General features: G+C 46.0%; 2 protein-coding genes across 4 annotated transcripts in view; one reads left to right on the top strand and one right to left on the bottom strand.

Moving 5' to 3' along the window:
• The window catches only part of SLC4A9 (solute carrier family 4 member 9), a 76,774-nt gene extending 70,587 nt beyond the window's left edge, over window positions 1-6,187 (top strand). For all 3 annotated transcript variants that reach the window (XM_066591036.1, XM_066591035.1, XM_066591034.1), the window contains exons 21-22: window positions 3,487-3,575; window positions 5,987-6,187. In XM_066591036.1, the coding sequence (XP_066447133.1) occupies window positions 3,487-3,540 (54 nt within the window). In that variant the 3' untranslated portion in view covers window positions 3,541-3,575; window positions 5,987-6,187. The remainder of the gene's footprint in view (window positions 1-3,486; window positions 3,576-5,986) is intronic.
• A 1,304-nt stretch (window positions 6,188-7,491) lies between these two features.
• SLC23A1 (solute carrier family 23 member 1) overlaps window positions 7,492-20,798 on the bottom strand; it is a 51,538-nt gene continuing 38,231 nt past the window's right edge. The window contains exons 11-13 of the mRNA XM_066589256.1: window positions 17,051-17,194; window positions 13,332-13,427; window positions 7,492-7,785 (exon numbers count right to left, since the gene is read on the bottom strand). Of these exons, the coding sequence (XP_066445353.1) occupies window positions 7,556-7,785; window positions 13,332-13,427; window positions 17,051-17,194 (470 nt within the window). The 3' untranslated portion in view covers window positions 7,492-7,555. The remainder of the gene's footprint in view (window positions 7,786-13,331; window positions 13,428-17,050; window positions 17,195-20,798) is intronic.

Below are 20,798 nucleotides of genomic sequence, written 5' to 3' on the forward strand. Positions count from 1 at the left end.
TCAAGAAGGGAGGCGTTCAGCCTCCACCTCCACTCCCGGGGGGAGTTGCATAGTGGCCTAAGATCAACGTGTAGCGGGGCATGGTCGGACACAGTGGTGGCGGCGATGGAGGAATCTATCAGCATAGGGAGAAGGGAGGATGCTATGAGAAAGTAATCCAGCCTCTGGTACGAGGCATGGACGTGTGAAAAATAGGTGAAGTCCTTAGTGGAGGGTGAGCATTGGCGCCAGGCATCAGTTAAACCCAATTCCGAGATGCATCTCTGTAGGCGTCTCAGCTTGGGGTGGGATATTTGGGAACGCCCGACTGACGAGTCGAGCAGGGGGTTCAAAGTGAGGTTCAGGTCCCCTCCCAGGATGATAGGACCTACTGCAAATTCTTTGAGAGTCTCCAGTTGCCCCACCAACCACGCCACTTGATTGGAATTTGGAGTGTAGAGATTGGCCAGGGTAATCTGGAAGTTATTAAGGCGTCCTCTCAAGAAGATGGTCCTGCCCTCTCCGTCAGTGTGTTGTGCCTCGCACTTAAATGTGGTGGACCTGTGAAACAGGATAGAGACTCCTTTGGAGGCGGATGTTGGGTGGGGGTTGTGAAAGCCCTGTGGGAACTGTCTACCCGGCAATGAAAGGCACTTACCCTCCTTGTAGTGGGTTTCTTGTAGGAAGGCGATCTTAGTACCGTACTTTCGCAGAAGTTGTGCTACATTATGTCTTTTGAAAGGCGAGTTCAACCCCCTCACATTAAACGAGGAGAGACGGAAGCGGTCGTCGGCAGCAGGCAACGGAGGAGGCAACGTGAAGCCCGGAGACATGCTGTTGTTAGAGGAGGGATCACAAAACACAGTGAGACTTCAAGCAAATTATCGATAGGGGGGGTGTGTCAGTGGAGGGAGGTAAGGAACAAACACAGAAGGGAAGTATAAGACACAGAAAGGAGGGGTAGTACTGCAATGAAATACACAAACTTAGAAAGAACAAGACCGATTCGTCCTAGGACGGTCAGTGGGGGGTGGGTACAGAACGGTGTCCGCTCCAACAGTGGGGATTGGGGTTCCCAACCGATCAGACGGAGACCGAAGTGTACTAAACCTGCCCTGGACGACTCCTTAGGACCATTTGTAGTAAACCTCTTAAAACCAGCAATGCAAAAATATTTGTGATGGAACGAGAGAAGAGAAGGGAGGAGGGGGGGGGGGTAGGGAGTGGGTGGCGGGGGGGGGGAAGGGGAGAGGGGGGGGAGGACAAAGAATGCAAAGAAGGAAGGAAAAGAGAGGTAGAGAGAGGTTGAAGGTAAAACCAGTAAAATTGTGAAATAACAGCAAAGTGACCATCGGCTGATATGTGTGAGAGACCTTTGGGGCCTCAATCGCGATATAAGAGTTCTTCCCAGAAATGGTATGGTCGCAGGGGATGATCCCAAAGTCCTGCCCGATCTCTTGATAGTCGCAACCTATTCAGTCCAGCTGTCAGGCAGGAGTCTCATCTATGCAAACCGAGGTCAAACAAAAGCAAAATTTCACCCGAGCAGCACCCGGGCTAGGTTAGATCTTCATTCCCCTGCGGGGGTGGGGTCGCGGCTCTTTTTCTTTTTATTCTTCGGTGATTTGGCCGGTGGTGCCAGGTTCCAGGCAGCTGTGGAGGGTAGATTTGTGAGTTTTGGCATCTCTGGTAAAGGGAGCCAGCATGGTACATCTAGGGGCTCCATCTCGAGGAACTGCCAGCAGGCCTGGAGATCCTCCGGGTCACGGATGCTCAGCCTGCGACCTTGGTGAGATACGCCTAAACCGAAGGGGAACAGCCATGCGTACCTGATCCCCCTCTCTCTCAGCGCATCAAGTAGTGGACGGAGAAGGCGGCGCTTAGCCAACGTAGACGGGGCCAAATCCTGATAAATCTTTATCGAAGCCTCCGCATATTTTAAGTCCTTATAGTTTCTGGCTGCCCTTAGGATAGCGAAAGCGTCCTGGAATGCAAGCACTTTGCAAATAACATCCCGTGGGGGCTCTGAATTTGCTGGGGGGGGTTTGAGGGCTCTATGTACCCTTTCAATCAAAATGGGGGCTGCTCTCTCTGCCCCTAGGAGAAGTGAAAAAATCTCTTTGGTTACCTTTTGGAGGGAATCTGCAGCCCATGACTCCGGAAGACCCCTGATGCGTACATTAGATCGTCTGTTACGATTCTCCAGATCTTCCTGCATCAGGAGTGCTTTATTGATATGGTTGTGATGCTCACGCAGGGTGCGCTCTACCTCCGTGGCATGTGTGATAATGGCGGAGGAGGAAGTCTCCAGGTCCTCTACTCGTCTGCCCAGAAGCTTAATGTCTTCTTTAATTTCCCCCAGCTCTAGCATGACAGGGCTCAGGGCTTTCATTATAAGGTCCTTCATGAAGCCTTTAGACACGGCTTCATCATCCTCGCTGTCCGAGGCAGCCCCCTCCTCCCCCTCCTTACTGTGAGCTGCAGCCGATAGCTGGGCCGGCGCCATCTTTACAGGGAACAGCGGAGAGCGGGAAGGTTTCTCTTTCAGGTAGCGCTGCATGTCGGACTGCCCTCTGCTCACACGCGGTGTCCCTGAAGGCTCCGGTCCCTTCTCCCTGCCGACTCTCCTCATTTCTGTGCTGCTGGAAGCTATTGAAGGTCCTGTAACGGAGTCCTGCCGCGGGAGCTACACTCTCACACGGCCATTCACCTCAGCGGCCAGGCTCCGCCCCCCGAGAATATTACTTTTGAGGTCCTTGCCCTAAGCTTGCATCCTAGTTCTGTGTAATTGTTTTTAAGGACCCTCCACCTACCTCAAACTTTGTCATTGATGACAATGTGCACCATGACCACTGGTGCTACACCCCCTACCATCCTTTCCACATCTGCCCCAGCGAGTATCTGCTCAGTGAGCCGCAAACCCCTTTCCAGGTCTCAGCGTTGCAAGCTGTGTATTTAGATCCTGGATCTGGTCTTTGAAATGTGCAACACACTCACATTTTGTACAGCAGTATGCCCCCCCACGAACGTCTCTTCAACGACTTTATACATGGCACAAGATGTACACTGGACTGCATTGTCAATCATGGAGCACATTCAAAACGGGGATGGTATAGATAAAAATCAAGTAATCAAGTAATTTATACAAGCAAAAATAACAGTAAATAGATATGTGGCTTCCTTCTAAAGTCCCCCAAAATAAAGTCTAACAATTTTAAATCCCCAATTTTAATGAGAGCTGCATCTGCAATTATGAACTCTGTCCACTACAGAGAGTCGGAGCAGAGGCTTCTGTCCTGACCCCGGTGTATCCCGGGTCTGACGGTGGGATGGAAGAGCAAATAAATGAATTTAGTAGTATTATAAAGACAAAAGACTTAACATTTACAAGTCAAAGCTACAGCTGTTCTATAAAATATTCTGAGGACATATATAACAAAGTTTTGTTGTTTTTATCAATCACCAAACACCTTTTTATAGCATTTTTTCTGCTTTATTTCACTCTAGTCGGAGTTAAAATATCAAGAAAAAGCTCCTGAAATTAACATTTCAGTAAATTAAAGCAAGGATCTGGGCTGTTTCTGCAACAAGCAATGGTAAGATAAAAATATCAGTAGTAGCCAGATATATAATAGATTATTTTCTGCTGTACTGTACATTTTATCATTTTATAGTTAAAATAAATTTATAGCAAGTGGGGTTAAGCAGTTCTGTATGGCCATATTAATGCACTTTGTAATATACATCGTGCATTACATATTGGCCATACAGAAGTTATACATTTACCCCCTCCGGTGTTGGCGTTCCCAATCTCCATGGCGCCGACCAAAGCCTTCTTCTGCCTGGATTTGACGCGCTTAACCCCACTTGCTTTCGCGGGACAACCCCTTTAAGGGACCAAAAAGGTTTCCTTATGGAGTACATTTATAGGTGATAAATATATAAGGTTTGGGGCTACACCAATCGTTAGAACATGAGGACCGATAGTAGAGCAGAGAAAACTGCTATTACAGAGGGCTGTATGACAGTGTGGGGTGATGGTTTAGGAGATCAGGAGCTAGTATCAACAGTGAGGGGGAACGGGACCAGCAGCTACTCAGAGAGAGGATGAGAATGAAATAGTTGTGCAGAGGGGAGGGGGAGCTGCATTTGTGTGCATTCATGAAACAGACCAGCTGCTCAGTGCAGGGAACACTTGAATGTAAGAGAACAAAACCAGTTATGAGGCTTTCTAAATGAATGAGAAGGAAAACTCCATGCCAAAAAACAAAACAGGCAAGTGCATCATTTTTTTCTGCAGAAATTTAGTAAGATATCTGCATATGAATTTTTCATGCACAAAATTTTCCATAGCCTTATAGTAGGTGTTCATCTTTTTAATATCATGAATATTTTGAGCCACGCATTGGGAATAAATTCCTTAGTATGTCGTTGTAGTGGCAGATTTTCTGTTAGAGAGCTCCAAATCTCCTGCATAGGGAAAGGGACATAGTTCAGATGTGACTCTGTGCACCAAAATTATGGCTTAAATTAAGCCAATCAATAGTTAATGTAAACTCACACAAAAGAGTCTAAAGATGCTTCAAATTTACCATTCAACATAAGCCACTGTGATGAATTTAGCACATTTTCAGACCATCTAGTTAAAGTTTACACTGTCTAACTATAAGACAAGATAAGTAAATATACTCCAATATAGCTCCCACGAGGTCTTAAAAAGCTTCGGAGGACATCCACCCTATTTTTTTTACATTTTTCAGTCTTCTGTTGTATCTGAAGCCTCTATAGGACCCAGTGGGTTCTCCCATGCAGGGAGGACCCAGTGATCAGATGATCATTGGGTTGAACATTGACTACTTTACCTCTGATTAAGCAATATGTATGTAGGTTGGAAAAAGAGAAAACAGAAGCTGTTATGAAATATTTTTGCCTATTCCTCAGGATCCAGCACATGACCTGCCCTTGCTAGAGTGCAAGAACTTTAAGCCTGCAACGTACATGTACAATAGTGCGGGATTAAAACTCACAACCAAGCAACATACATGTATGTACTTGGTTATTATTAGGTTTAACAAAAAGTGTTGTTCACAAGTTTACATTTTTAGTGAAATGAATATGACTCCATGTTCTATCCTATGCGTAGCCATTTTGTAAGCAAGTAGCCATCTTCTGTGCCTCTTTTCACTGTCTTCATTTGTCCTCTTTCTAGAGCATTCATGGATATTAAATGGTTATTTTATAAACCTTGAGTGACTCACTAAGGCTTTTGCTTAAAGAAGATAGCTATGTAGCATTCAGACTGTCCGGCAGTTTAAACTGACATGTTCCTAGCTGTTCACATATGTTCCTAAACATTCTCTCTCAACAATTTATTGTTTAGATTTACTGTTCCAAGAAATTAATCATGTAGGATTATTTCTGCATCTGCGCTGCGTTTGCCTGGCATTTTAGGTGTTAAATTCCTTACGTTGCATATTCATATTGCTTGTGTTTCTTTTGACCAATAGTAATAAATATAGATAATAGATATAATAATAAAACAAAAGAAAAACCTTAGAAGCCACATGATGCACCTCCCAAATACATATTCAATATACAAGCGTCATATACACTAAACCTGCTCATGTAAATGACGGGGAGGACCAATATAATGTTAGTGCCAAGCTGTAATGCTTTTATCCTCAATAGATATATAATAGGTCCAATTTAAGCCATCTTTGCTCATTTTCGGCTGCTTCCAGTAGCTGAAGATGGTCTGCACAGAGGTGTATAGAAAGCGCTATAGATATGTATAGGGCCATCTTCACCTGCTGGAAGCTGACGAAAATGAGCAAAGATAGCCAAGGGAGAATGGTGCTCAGGTCAGCACTGCAGCCCTCTTATTTCTGCGATCAGCGGGGGTCTAAGCAGCGGGACCCCCACTGATCAGTACTTTTGACATGTCGTTATGTAGCTCCTCAAGTTCAAATTAACAAGCTTTTTAACTGAATGTTTTTTTTACATGCAGAACACTTCCAAGCTAACAGATGACAACTCCAATAGATGATTAGCTGTGACTATCTACTCCCCCACCCCTGCAAAATGACAAGTTCCCTCCTATATATTGTATGAAGGGCCCAAGAAGCTCAGAAAAAATGGCAGCCATGTATAAACAATAGAATAAAAATGTTGACAATCAAAAAATAAAAACGATTAGAAAAATGTTAAATGTTTCTCTATCTGGTTTTAATTGCTACGAAAAATTGGGTGATACAGAATTCAAGATATGCCATTTGACCCTTATTGCACTTTGAGTCTGTTTGTCTTCAATTGTAAGTGCAACAAAAGCAATATTTTTATACATACAATTTTTCTGCATTTTTTTGTGTACTCTCAATGCACATTTGACTGTACATCATGTTCTTTTCAGGCCAGGCAACACTGTAGTTGAAAACTGTTCTGACATTTAAAATGAAGGGAGTATATAAATGCTTGTAATTTCTTAATGGTTAATGCAACACACACATACACATATATACATACACTAAATGGTCATTTTATTCAGACACCTGCCTTCTCATGATTGGAGCGTCCCTGTAAAGAAATTATGCAAATAAGGGAGATGGACAATACCTCCGCAGTGCCAACTATTGGAGGCAGCATTCCTTCAAATCAATGTTAGTCTCTTTATACAAGCCTTGTAATAATGTCATTGTTACAAGGCTTGTATAAGGAGTCTAACATTGATTTGAAGAAATGCTGCCTTCCAATAGGTGGCACTGTGGTGGTATTGTTCCATCTCCCTTACTTGCATATTACCCAGAGGAGCATGAATGGCCTTTTAAGTCTCCTCACTCACTGCTCTCCTTAAGGAGAAAAAATATAGCATTTCTGAGCCCTGTAAGGAAATTAGACATGTGACTCTGGAGTCTAGCAAAATCAAGTGAGCAATTTTCTTGCATATGAGTTCTAATGTCAATCCATGAGTAGATTGGGAAAATCAAGCGATCAGAGCAACTCCGAACGAGGCCTGGTCATCGGTGCTAGATTAGCGGGGGCCAGGATTTCAAAAATTAGCAATCTTGTGGGGTTCTTCTTGCATTAGTGCCGAGAGTATACGTAGAATGGAACAATATAAGCAAAAGCGGATCCTGTGGACTTCAACAACTTTGTCAATGAAAGGGGTCTGAGGAGAATTGAATATAGGGGAGTCGGGCTATGCAAGCTGTTGTGCTGTGGCAGGCAACTGTGTATGAACAAGGGATGAAGGTAATGAAGCAGCCCGGGTTGCAAGGGGAAATGGAGCAGCAGAGGTTGCTGCATGTTGTTGGAGAATCGCCGAGCACCTTACAAATGCATGATCAGTCAGTGCCAGGCTGGGGCCCGTTGTAGAACGCTCTGGACCTCTGATGGACCAGTCCAATACTTTTAATGACCTAAAAAAAAAATCATTTGGAGGCGGAGAATATAAAAAAAATTAACACCCACGTGAGTCCATTTACCAAAATCTTTATTTTACATTGGGATTGGGGTTTAAAATTGTTGTAGCAGCTTTTATAGGAAATAGTCTTTCATCACTTATGGATAATATTGTATATTATACTTTAGTACATATTGATGTGTTTCCCTGATTCCGATTCATCTTATTTTTGGTTTTGGTTTTGAATCCTTTAAAAGTTGGACATATCGGGAGCCATCTAAAGCACTTTACTTTCTTAAGTAATTTCATCCCAAATGGAAAATCATAAGTTTTTAGGTCTATGCATGTGTCGCTGGTGGCATGTGCTCCTTGCTTCCACTGCACCAGGCCCCGCTCTTTTTCTGTGCCTGAAAGAAATAATTACAAAATATTAATGAATGGAAACAAAGTACAGAAGAATCCCTTTAGGGTCTTTCTATACGAAGAATTATATAGCTCAAAAATTTTGTTGGATCGGGTGAATTTGAATGATAATCATTTAGTGTAAACATGATTGAAACATGAACGAGAATTAGTTTACTCCTTATTCATTTTATGTAGGCATAAAAATCATCGTTAGCTTGTTCGCATGTCGTTGGGTGTGAACAGCGATCGTTTAATTGTTCACATTCATTGGTGCATTGAATGTCAAAAACTAAAAGATATGCAAATAAAATTGTGAACAATTTATCTGCCCGTATAAACAGGCTGCCCAGAATGAGTGAACTCCGTCATCTTTTGCTCGTGCAAACAATTTATCGCTACGTGTAAAAGAAGCCTTAGTCTCTCATTAATAACAACTAATAGAATTATCAAATGTGCACACATAAGATGAATGTTGCCCAAATCCAATGATATCAAGATTTAACTGATTTCTCATAGAAGGTATCCAACAGTGACTTATTCTCTTCTCCCATTGAGAAAATATGCACATTTGGCCAACCTGTTCGGCCAACAACTACCTGATATGTATGGCCACCTTAAAGGCAGAGTAGACCACCCATCCAACATAACACGTTGACATGAAATCTACTGCTATCACTTATTTTAAACAGAAGAGTCTCATAGTTGGTTACCTCTGCTCATTCTACTGCTTTTGGTTTTGTGAAAGTCCAAACTGTTTTGCAATTTTGTGGCAGAAAAACACTGACCAGCCTTAGCATAAAAACACTGCCTAAATTCCCACATTCCCACAAAACCAGTTCGGACACATCAAATCATGGACCTCACAAGATCACTATGATAACTCTATGGGATGAGACCATGCAAGACAGTCTTCACTAGCTAGTGGCCACTAGCGTTCAACTGGTATAGATGAGTACTAGTGGCCACTTCATGTTACATAGTCAATTTAATTACTGATGTATTAACCACATCTCTGCTGACTCTCCATTTTAATAGCTACAAGTATAATGGTACATAAATCTGTATTCCTTTTTGATCTGATGCTACCTATAAACATTTGTTATATACTTTGATCCTCATTAGTTTTAATGATGTAGCAGGCCAGAAAGTACGTTTATTTACCTCTACTTAGTATATTCAACTTATGTCATGTTTAGCCTTAAAGGCTAAACATGACATAAGTCCAGCTTATTCAATTTTTATCTCAACACACTCCCCATGTGTAAAAATAACAAACTAAACTTACCGTATATACCGGCGTATAAGACGACTTTTGAACCCCGAAAAATCTGCTCTGCAGTCGGGGGTCGTCTTATACGCCGGTAATTAAAAAAAAAAAAAAGTGTAAAAAAAAAAAATTCATTACTCACCTGCCCCGGCGTTCTGTCGCGCTCCGGCAGGATGTCGCTCGCTCCGGCAGGATGTCGCTCGCTCCTCGTCCCCGGCGCAGCATAGCTTTCTGAATGCGGGGCTTGAAATCCCCGCTTCCAGAAAGCTAATACACACGCCGGCAGCCATGACATCATTGAATGGCTGTGATTGGCTAAAGCGCACGTGGCTTCAGCCAATCACACTATTCAATGACATCATTGAATAGTGTGATTGCTAACACGTGCGCCTTCAGCCAATCACAGCCATTCAATGCTGTCATGGCTGCCGGCGTGTGTATTAGCTTTCTGGAAGCGGGGATTTCAAGCCCCGCATTCAGAAAGCTATGCTGCGCTGGGGACGAGGAGCGAGCGACAGCCTGCCGGAGCGAGCGACATCCTGCCGGAGCGCGACAGAACGCCGGGGGAGGTGAGTAATGAATTATTTTTTTTTTCTCCACTGAATACCGGCGTATAAGGTGACAGTTGGGGGGTCGTCTTATACGCCCCGTCGCCTTATACGCCGGTATATACGGTACCTCTTCTGGCTTCCAGCTGTGTCCGGTGCTGCTGCTCTGAGTCTTTCATGTGACATATTGTTTACAGGCTGCAGCTGCTTCTGTATGGGACGCTACAGGCCGCTGCAGCCAATGCCAGAGCTCAGCAATTGAGTGGCCTGTAGACAATATGGCATAGGGGAGATCTGCAGCAGCGGCACTGGACATAGCAAGGAGCTGAGAAAGGCAAGTATAAGCTGGTTTGTTACTCTGCTCAAAATCACACCACAAACAGCAATGTTTGATGGTAAACACACATCAAAAGCATTTACAAAATGCCATTGAAACACAGTAAAACAAATAAGCTAGGTTTCCAGTTGACACTTAACTAGCTAAATTAGCCTAATTCTAAACACATACTCCACTATAAATGTAGATCTTTCTTAAACAAATTGTGTTATAAGAATGGCCGGTCATGCATTAAAATAACAAAAAGCATACTCACCTGCATTTGGCCCACAGGGCACTGATAACTGGCTCCTACTGCTCCACCACGGTTCTCCGCTGCTTAAAGTCAGATCAGGGAATTCCAGAAGAGAAAGGTGACCTAGGCACGCTGAAGAGGAGGACTAGTCAATCAGTAGGTCAGCAACACTATACTGGAGCTAGGCAATGTGTTTCTGTTCCGAACCAGCACCTTCATCTGGCCGTTTATGCAGCAGCACTTCATTGACTGGTCCTCCTCTCAGCGCGCCTGGATCACTTTTCTCTTCAGAAGTTCCCTGCTCTGACTTTGACATCACTCGCAGACTTGAGATGTTGGTTTTTTAAATCTTCCTGTCCTCCAGCGTTACTGTCTAAATGGTCAGATGAAGGTGGCGGTCTGGCACAGAAACACGCTGCATAGCTTTAATAAAGTGTTGCTGATCTACTAATTAATTGGTCTTCCTCTTCAGCATGCCTGGATTACTTTCCATGCTTGGACTCCCCATTGTTCTGTGGGTACTAGCTGCTGCTGGAACGTATTTAGCACTTCTATGGTGTTGTGGTGCTGTACAACCTTTTGGAGGTACCTGTTTTCCTAAGGCTGCCTGTCCATGGGCATTGCAATATCCCATGGTGGATGTCTGCCGCGGGAGCCACCACCGGGGAGCAGGACCCAGATGACAGATAGGCTCACTGCGGAGAATCACGGCACTTTGCAGCATGCTGCGATTTGCCGGACGCGAACAGAGAATCACTATGATTTTCCGCTCGTGGAGAGGGGGGGTTGCGTTTTCCATAGCAACGCTATGAAAAACGTTCACTGTGTTTCCCGCAGCCGGATTATCACCACGGGGAACGCAGTGAAAATTCACCCGTGGACAGGAGCCCTGAATGTTTTTACTTAATGCCCTCTGTTTGGGTATCTCTTCACTGTGAAGTGCCTTTTTGTTTAACTTTTGTTAAACCTGGTATACATTTCTGTTTAGGTGCACAGAGCTGCTGAGGATTCGCCTAATACATGAAGTGTTATGCAGCTCTTCATGTATGCAGCGCATTGTGCGCCCAAAGAAGTTGTACTAAGCCCAGTATCAGAAATGCTGAGCTTAAAGGAGATGTCTCGAGGAAGCAGTTAATTTTTTTTTTTGCCCAGTCCCCCCCATTAAACATACATTACTAAGCCCCCCTGTAAATGACATTTCTAGCTGGTTCGTACTTACCGTTCCAGCGTTTCAGCAACTTATATAAGTTTCCCCAAGATGGCCGCCGGCTCTTTCCCAGTCGCTCGCTGCAGCCCGACGTGCGCGCTCCCGAGACGCCGCCAGCTGTGTCTCCATGGCAACCGGACGCATCGCAGCCGCCGACCAGACGCCCCGCAGCCGCCGACCAGACAGCAGGTAACCGGCGCTAGCCCCCGGCTCCCCAGCGCTAGACCCTCAGCCCAGGTGAAGGCCCCGGAGCCCAGCGCTAGGTTCCGGAGCCCAGCGCTAGTTCCCCCGGCCTAGCGGCAGCCCCCCCCGGCCTAGCGACAGCCCCCCGCAGCCCCCCCCGGCCTAGCGACAGCCCCCCCCATCGCAGCGGCAGCCCCCCCCGGCCTAGCGACAGCCCCCCCATCGCAGCGACAGCCCCCCCGGCCTAGCGCTAGTTCCCCCGGCGCAGCGACAGCCCCCCCCGGCCTAGCGCTAGTTCCCCCGGCGCAGCGACAGCCCCCCCCGGCCTAGCGCTAGTTCCCCCGGCGCAGCGGCAACCCCCCCCGGCCTAGCGACAGCCCCCCCCATCGCAGCGGCAGCCCCCCCGGCGCAGCGACAGACCCCCCGACCCCCCGACCCATCACTTACCTGGGAGGCTTCTCGGGGCTGCTGGGCTGGGCTGGGCTTCTCCGCTGGGCAGCTCCAGTTTCTGCACCTTCCTCTAACAGAGGAAGGTACAGAATGGCCGCTTCAGCGCGCTCCCGAGCAGTGACAGCTCGTCTGCGCATGCGCAGAAGAGCTGTAGCGGGGAGCACACTGAAGCGGCTCGTGCTGAATGGAGAAGACCGGACTGCGCAAGCGCGTCTAAAAAAGCAAGCTGCCAGCGAATTTAGACGGAACCATGGAGACGAGGACGCTAGCAACGGAGCAGGTAAGTGGAATAACTTCTGTATGGCTCATATTTAATGCACAATGTACATTACAAAGTGCATTAATATGGCCATACGGAAGTGTATAACCCCACTTGGTTTCGCGAGACCACCCCTTTAATAAATGCCCCCCTTTATATCTTTTTGAAGAGAGTTAAAGGTTTGAGTGTTGAGGGAGTGCAGTGTACAGAAGGGCCTCCAGAGGGTGTTAGACAGAGCCATTCTGATACCTGCAGAGAGAGGAAACACCTATGGGTGTTGCAGGAAATCAGATAAAAGGAGCAGTTCCTACCATACTCAGGGGAAAAGGAACAGCTTAGCAAAGCTAGAAGGGCTGCAAGCCTGAGGTCCAGTGTTGACTAGTGAGAGGCGGTGTGAAGGCACCGCATCAGGAACTGGAAGCCTGAGGTTTAGTGTGGACCAGTTTGAGCTCATTAAGCCTCTTTATAATGAGAGGGGTGGTTGCCTAGTGTTATTGCCTGCACAAGAAAATCAATACATTTGATGTCTCCATTTTGGTGTGTCGTATAATCATAATTCCCCACTGTCTTGGAGTAAAATTTTACTCCAGTCTTTTTTTCCACTCCCTATATTCAATCACTTGCACACTCATGCCATCTGCACATCAAAAACATCTCTGAAATCAAACTTCTTTTTACAGTGAAAGAAGCAAGAACAATTATTGTTTCTTAGCTTGACTACTGTATCTTACCACTAATCGATTTTCCTGCAGTACCTGCAGTTACAAGCGCCAACATACTACACGGAGGGCGCACAAACAGCTGATCAGTCGCAGTCTTGAGCGAAGGACCCTAGCTGATCAACTATTGATGACCTATCCTGAGAATAGGTCATCAATAGTATTTTTCCAAGAAAACCCTTTTAACCGATTTAGTGAAATATGTCTGTTTCCTTGTGCAGAACAAGCATCTATTTTCTCGGACTGTAAGCAGGGCCATCACCCCTATTGTGTTCAAATTATTTATTAGTTGACAACTAAAATATTATTTTGTTTGCTGGTTTACTATTGTAATGTACATCACCTGGTATGGTATTATCCAGGAAAAATGCTATGCATCCTCCAACAAACATTTCTGTAGTTAGAAGCACTGTAAATATCTGATCCAGCTCTGGTACACCTGTAAAAACCAATCATTACTGTTAGAAAAGTATGCAGTCTTATTTTCTCTAGGTTTCATTAATTCCCCAACAATTATGTCTGCACAATGCAAGATGACAGGAGCTATGAAATAACAGTGAGGGTGATTAATGAGCGGAACAGGTTGCCACGGAAGGTGGTTGTCACGTCTGTGCGGCACACAAGCACCACGCTCAGCACGGACAGAGGGTGATGTTCACAAATACTGCAGTTGATAATACCATGCACTGTAGAACAGTGCACACCACGCTATGCTGAACAGTAGCACCACTCCAGGAAGAAGGAAGCCTAGCCCTAAGCTACCAGGGGGGGTGAAGGGTCCCTGCCTAGAAGTGGAGCAATCGCCTTGATAGGGGTGGCCCCACGGTCTTCTTCCTGGGCCCTGATTGTCCCTATAGAGGCCCCTTAGCGATGAACTAAACAGAAATGAAAACAGAAATGTGACTTAAAAGTAAACTGCAGCAACTTATCTAGAAGTAGCAGTACACCCAGCACAGAGGAGCTCCACTCTCCAATACTCCTCTATGGAGCTGAATAAGCAGCACTGAGCAAAGGGAGGGGTGAGAATATAAAGCTACTCCACACCTGGGGGCTGGCAGAGCAATTAGAGAACCACACCTTCAACCTTCTCCCAGGCATGACTAATCCAGCATGCTTCCATGCAGCAAAGAGAGACAGCACCCAGCAGTCTCTGCACATGTTGCATTAACCCTTGTCCTGCAAACAAGGCGACAGGTCTTGGCCTGTGTCGAGGCCACCATGCCACAACGCTGTTGTGACCGACAAGCAGCGAGTTCTCCTTCAATGGAAGTATTCACACAGACACTTCTCCCCAGCTGAAGGTTCTGATTTTATTTCAGGATCCCACATGAAATTTTTCACTTAGTGTTTCCAATAAAGATTTGTATTTGCTTCAACCTGTTGGTGATTTTACACATTTTATGGTGCTTGCAAACAAGCTTTATTCAGATGCATGTAGCTTTTCATGGTGTTGTCTCGGAAACCCTGCCATGCCCAGTATGAGCTCAGTAACAGCTGAGTTCCTGCTCATACTGTAGCAATCGGAATGAAATCTGATCTTGGCTGTTAAACCACTTAGATGTTGCAGTCAATGCTAACCATAACATCTGAATGGTTCACTTAGGCTTCCTACACACAGCCAAGCGCAATATCAGGCTGTGAAACTCACCCCGATATCACGCTTGTCCATGTATGATGTACCGGTGCATGTTAGATGTTGCAGTCAATGCTGACCATAACATTTAAGGGGTTTAACAGCCAAGATCAGATTTCATTCTGATTGCTACAGTGTGAGCAGGAACCCAGCCATCATCAGATGACTGAGCTCATATTTTACCCAGCATGGCAAAGCTTCCAAGGCAGCACCATAAAAAGGCACATGCATCAGAAAGCTTGTTAGTGAGCACCATAAAAAAGTGTAGAATCTATAAAAAACGCCTCCCATCACCTGAGTGAGGTTGTGATCCTCTGGTGCGGCTTTCAACTGTGTCGTAGGATCGGCAAGTGTTTTCCATTGTTTTTAATGGGAAATCTCGCATCGCACTCGCATGCACATTGCATGTTGTGTGATGGGTTTTCCTGTCCTATGGAAAACAATGGCAATGCATTCCAAGGAAATACCCATAGATAGGACATGCTACGATTTTCTCCTGCAACACAATGCAATGTGGGAAACAAAAGCACCCAGTCCAATGGGTGGAACTATCAGTGTTTGATAGTTACCCTTATATGTACACACAGATAGCTGTCAATCACTGATAGCTCCACCCATTGGACTATAAAGCTTAGATTGAGCAAAGGTTTAAATGAATAAAATACAAGATATACTGAATCTTTTCCCATAAAGCTTGATCAAGCTGACAGACTCCCATTAGTACCGAGTAAGTCTGCTATATATATATATATATATATATATATATATATATATATTAGAGGTGGACTACAGAGAATGGCATGTAGGGGGCAACAGACAGGCAGTCTGGTGCTTGAGACAAGGGAAAACACCCACAGGTGTGGTCAGGAAGTAGGATATAGGTGTTCATTGCTGCTACAGTCAGTGGTGAAGTGGACTGCAAGCCAGAGAGAGGTCCAGAGAGGGACCTGGGCTTTGAGAACCAGAGACAGGTCTAGAGAGAGACCTGGACTGAGAGCAAGAGGTCTAGAGAGAGACCTGGACTGAGATCAAGAGGTCTAGAGAGAGACCTGGACACTGAAGAGGCTGTTCGTGTGCCTCAGGAAAGTTGGGTGAAGCATTCCTGAGGAAAACAGAGTGAGTCCTGACCTGAAGACAACTGTATGAAGTTGCCCTGGAAAATGGGTGAGAAACACAGTTGGACTGTTTATTGAACTACATGAAACCCTGCTGAAAAGGACATTCAAGTTTACTTGATGAAGTGCTGTGCTGAAGCAAGATGATATTGCTGTGAAGGTGAAAATAAATTTGGAGTGTAACCCATTGGTGTCTACCTGTGATGTGAGCGAATGATCCCCGGGTTGCTATAACATTATATATATATATGTATATATATATATATATATATATATATATGCAATAGTTTGGGAGAAACTTGGATTTTATTAGCAGCAACCACACATAGAGGACTACAGGAAATAGTCCTTGAAATTTACCATCTTTAGGCCGCCTGTACACGGGCGGAAATCCCGCGGCAGGATTTCCGCCACTGAAAGCCTGCATAGGAGTGCATTACAATACGCACTCCTATGCAGGCGGCCACGGTTTGGCCGCGCGAAATCTCACGCGGCAAACAAACCGCGACATGTGCTATTTTTGTGCGGGGCTCGCAGAGCCTCGCACAGAAACGTCATTCACCCGGCCGCCGGCTCCGGTCTGCGCATGCGCCGGCTGCCCGGCAGCCGGCACATGAAAGAGCCGGGGCCGCCGGGCGCGGGTGAGTACGCGCTCGTCTCTGCAGGCGCTCGGGTCGGGTCCCGCGGCGAGAATTCTCGCCGCCGGATCCGACCCGCTCGTCTGCAGGCGGCCTTAGCCTACTGATTGACAGTTGTTCTCCTACTACTGCTCATGGTGAGTTAGCTGTCTATCAATGGCCTGGGGAGGCATGACTGGCTGCAGCTTATGATTATTGAAAACTACTTCCTGTAGTCCTTTATGTGTGGCTGCTACTAATAAAATGCAACTACTGTCCAGATACACACAGCAGAAACATGGCTGTAATCCGTGTAGCTGTGACTACCTTATACTGCTTTCAGAGAGAGCTACAAAAAGATGGTGATTAGAGATGAGTGAGTATACTCGCTAAGGCTAACTACTCGATCGAGTAGTGCCTTAGTCGAGTATCTGCCCGCTCGTCTCTAAAGATTCGGCTGCCGACAGGGGGCGGGGAGCGGCGGGGGAGAGCGGGGAGGAACGGTGGGGAGATCTCTCTCTCCCTCTCTCCCCCCTGCTCACCGCTGCAACTCACCTGTCACCCGCGCCGCCAGCCGAATCTTTAGAGCCGAGCGGGCATACTCGACTAAGGCACTACTCGCTCGAGTAGTTAGCCTTAGCGAGTAGGCTTGCTCATCTCTAATGGTTATATATTCCCCCTTAAGTTATTTTCTTACCTGTTTTAATATAGTTGGGATTTGAGTCTAAAAAGTTTGGGAGAACTAGTCCAAAAAACAATGAAAACCCCAACACGAATAAATTTCTTGATGAATTCATGTCAACAAATTGTAGATTAGACAGTCCAATAGCTGTAATCATGCCTGAAAAAAACCATAAATGAATGAACTATATTCATCATACCAAATTGCTACAAATCTAGTTTATCTTAGGTGTGTATATAAAACATTATATCTTTCTTAAAGGGGTTTTCAAGGTTATTTTTATTGACGATAGGATAGGTCATCAGCTGTTCTGGTGCCAAACAGAATCTAATCTCTCACTCATTTTAATGGGAGCTGCTCCTACAGTTATTAACATTGGCCACTACACAGGGGTTGGGGTGATTTGCTTCTGCTGCATACCCTGTGTTATGCCAGTGACAGCAGACGCAGAACAGCTGGGCGGTCATGGTCCTGGGTGGCGGACCCCAGCTGATCAACTATTGATAACCTATCCTGAGGATCAGATAGTTCATCAATAAAAATGGCTTGGAAAATCTTTTTAACACAAGTAGAGTACTTTTATAAGGGCACACTATTGGCCAAAAAATCACTCAAGCGAGCGATATGCAGCGATAGTTGTCCTGTGTAAACACAGGATCCGATAGCAAGGAATCGCTCATTAGTCGCTAGTCGCTTCATTTCAAGCTCACTGGAATGAAACAACTAGTGAGTGACTTCTCACTCAGTGTAAACAGTTGCAGTCCGGCAGTGACAGTGCATTCTGACCGCTGACCTCTCTTCCCCGACATCTGTGTGCGCCGATCTGTATGCAGCACAAATAGTGAGGGGAGAGGTCAGAGGTCACAGACTGCACTGCCGCCGCTGGACCTGCATTAGTGTATCTTGACGCAACCATGAAGCTAGGGGTTTGACAGGAGAAATGCCCCTGTCACACCCCTAGCTCCTGATTGGGTGACTAGTCCAAGGTCCTAGCAGGACGCTGTGTATAGACTGTTGGCTGCCGTGGATGCTTAGGGATGTTTTCCCTGTTTGCCTTGCATGGTTAGTTGTAAATGCTTCCATGGTAAATGTGTAACAATGTAGGGCAAACAGGGGAAACATCCCTAAAGCGTCCACGGCAGCCAACAGTCTATGCACAGTAAGCAGGCTGAGATGTAGCAGTGCTGCTGGCGGCGCAGAGGGGAGAGTGTGTCCGGGGATGAAATTCAGCAGCAGCAAGTGCAGCCGAAGATAGTGCAGCAGCGTAACACGCAGAGAGGACAGTGGAGGCGATTTTGGAACTTGGCTGCCAGCGGAGATGACGAGCTGCAGCGGTGAACATCAGGTGAGTACAGAGCAGGAGCAGGGAGTATTTCAGCGGTGGGGTGGACAATCCAGCAGGAGCAGGGAGCAGAGCGGCGGGAAGTACGCGACAGCACCTCGGAGCAGAGGACCGCAGAGGCAAGTGCAGGAGCGGGCAGCACAGTGGTGGGGAAATAAAGCTACAGCACCTGCGAGCAGCGCGCTGGGGACGCTACAGCAGAAGGGGTGAGCACAGCAACGGGGACTAAAATACACTAAATGGGAGCAGAGGGCTGCCGACGCTGCAGCACTACCTTGGAACACAGTGCCGGGGAACAAAGTACTGCAACTGAGAGCAGAGGAATGCCTAGCACACTTAACGGCCTGGGGGCCGGGACTGAATAGTTATTGTGGCATCACAGGACCTTCAGCCAGCCCATTTTTTCAAGCCAATCAGGTTCAGGGGTTGTCACCCCCTGTCACTCTTAGTCAAGATACACTAATACTGACCGGACCTGCAGGCTGGGTGAGTGGAATGCCCGATGCCAACAGGTTGCTATTACTGCTGGAAATACTATGGGGTTGCTTACTACTGGGGCTTACTACTGGGGCCACCATTACTATGGGGGCCAATATAGGGGACACTATTACTGCAGGGGCCAATGTAGGGGCTACTATTACTACTGGGCCAATGTAGGGGAAACTATTACTACTGGGATTACTATGGGGGGTACTGCTACTACTGAGGCTAATATCAGGGGCACTGTTACTACTGAGGCCAATGTAGGGGACACTATTACTACTGGGACTACTATGGGGGGGGTACTACTACTACTGGGGCTAATATCAGGGGCACTGTTACTACTGGGATATAAGGGACAATTACTACTGGGGCCACTATGGGGACGGCCTATTATTGGTGGGGCCACTATGGGGGTCACTATTACTACTGGGGCCACTATTAGGGCTTGTTCACATTGACGCAAGCGCATTTCGGTCACGCAAATATGCTGCTTTTTTACATGACTGAAAATGGCTTATGCTCACGTTGTTTGGCTCTCCAGCATGTTTATGCATGCCCAAATACACGGCGTAATTGCGCCGGCTAAAAATTAAGCATATATGCGCGTTGTAATGGTGCACAAATATGCAGTGAATATGCAGGTTTCCTGTGCATTCACTGCGTAATTACGCCCCCCCCCCTCATTCCGTGCAGTGGCTTATTGCCATGCGTAATAGTCACCAAAATAGGTCATGCTGCATATTTTTTCATGCACTTGTGGATGGGTTTTATCCACTGCATAATATACTACGCAAATACGCTCATGTGAACAAGCCCTTACTATACTATCTTACAATTACAATTGGCCCATAGAAGGCAACCATAAGGTTGATGTGGCCCTTGGTGAAAATGAATTTGACACCCCTGACCTATGTGGTCACTTTGGGACTACAGAATCTGCATGGCTTGAAATGAAATAAAATTGGTTGTTTGTAAATGAGAATGGCCACTAGAGGGCCTCAGAGTACATTTATACTAACTTTGTGGCAATCAAGATGTTGTAATGAAATTAAGCCACAAGATGGCATCAGAATATATTTAAAAAAATGTGTTTCCAAAAAACGTCATTAAGCCCTTGTGGTTGCAAACTTTTGTAGATCCAGAATACACCTCTCCTTTTTAGGCCCGGCTCACAGGAGAGTGTGGTCACAGCATATTATGTGTGCAGGTTTTGTATGCGTAATACGCTTTACCGATCTCCCATAGGCTGCCATGTTGTCACTCACACAAATTATGAGAAATATGCATGCAAGAAAAAGCACAGCATGTTCTATCTTGGCATGTAGTATGCACACATACACACCAAAATAGTGCATGGTGATTGGTGGCACGCAGCAAGTATGAAATGTCATTGATGCGCATGTCTCTTGCAGATGACGTAGCGAATTACGTCCGTCTGAGCCCAGCCATTTCTTTCTTTTTTGTAGACTGATGAGCAGAAATACTGAACTCCTAGCAACCACTTTCAGTGTTATATCTGTGCTGATTGATTCTGTTACTCAGTTCTTTTATAGCACTTCCTATGTATTAAATATCACAACTACATACCATGTGGGAAGCTACATAAGCTGTACAACATGTTAAGGTTCGACTCCTAGGGTGACATCATATCGTGATGTTTTCTTGGCAGACTTTTTTTGAGGGGTGGTTGCACCGGGGAAGACACCTTTGCCTTCCCCAGTCATCTTTATCCCCCAGCAAACTGGGTACCCATTTTACCGACCTTGGAAGGATGGAAGGCTTAGTCAACCTTGAGCCGGCTACCTAAATTATGTGAGGATTGAACCCGCAACCTTCAGGTCGTGAGCGAGAGCTTAGGACTGCATTCTGCTGCCTTAACACTAAGGATTTCCTCAGAATAGGCCATCAATAGTAGATCGGTGGGTGACCGCCACCCAG

The sequence above is a fragment of the Eleutherodactylus coqui genome, chromosome 2 (assembly GCF_035609145.1).
Source record: "Eleutherodactylus coqui strain aEleCoq1 chromosome 2, aEleCoq1.hap1, whole genome shotgun sequence".
NCBI classification, from domain to species: domain Eukaryota; kingdom Metazoa; phylum Chordata; class Amphibia; order Anura; family Eleutherodactylidae; genus Eleutherodactylus; species Eleutherodactylus coqui.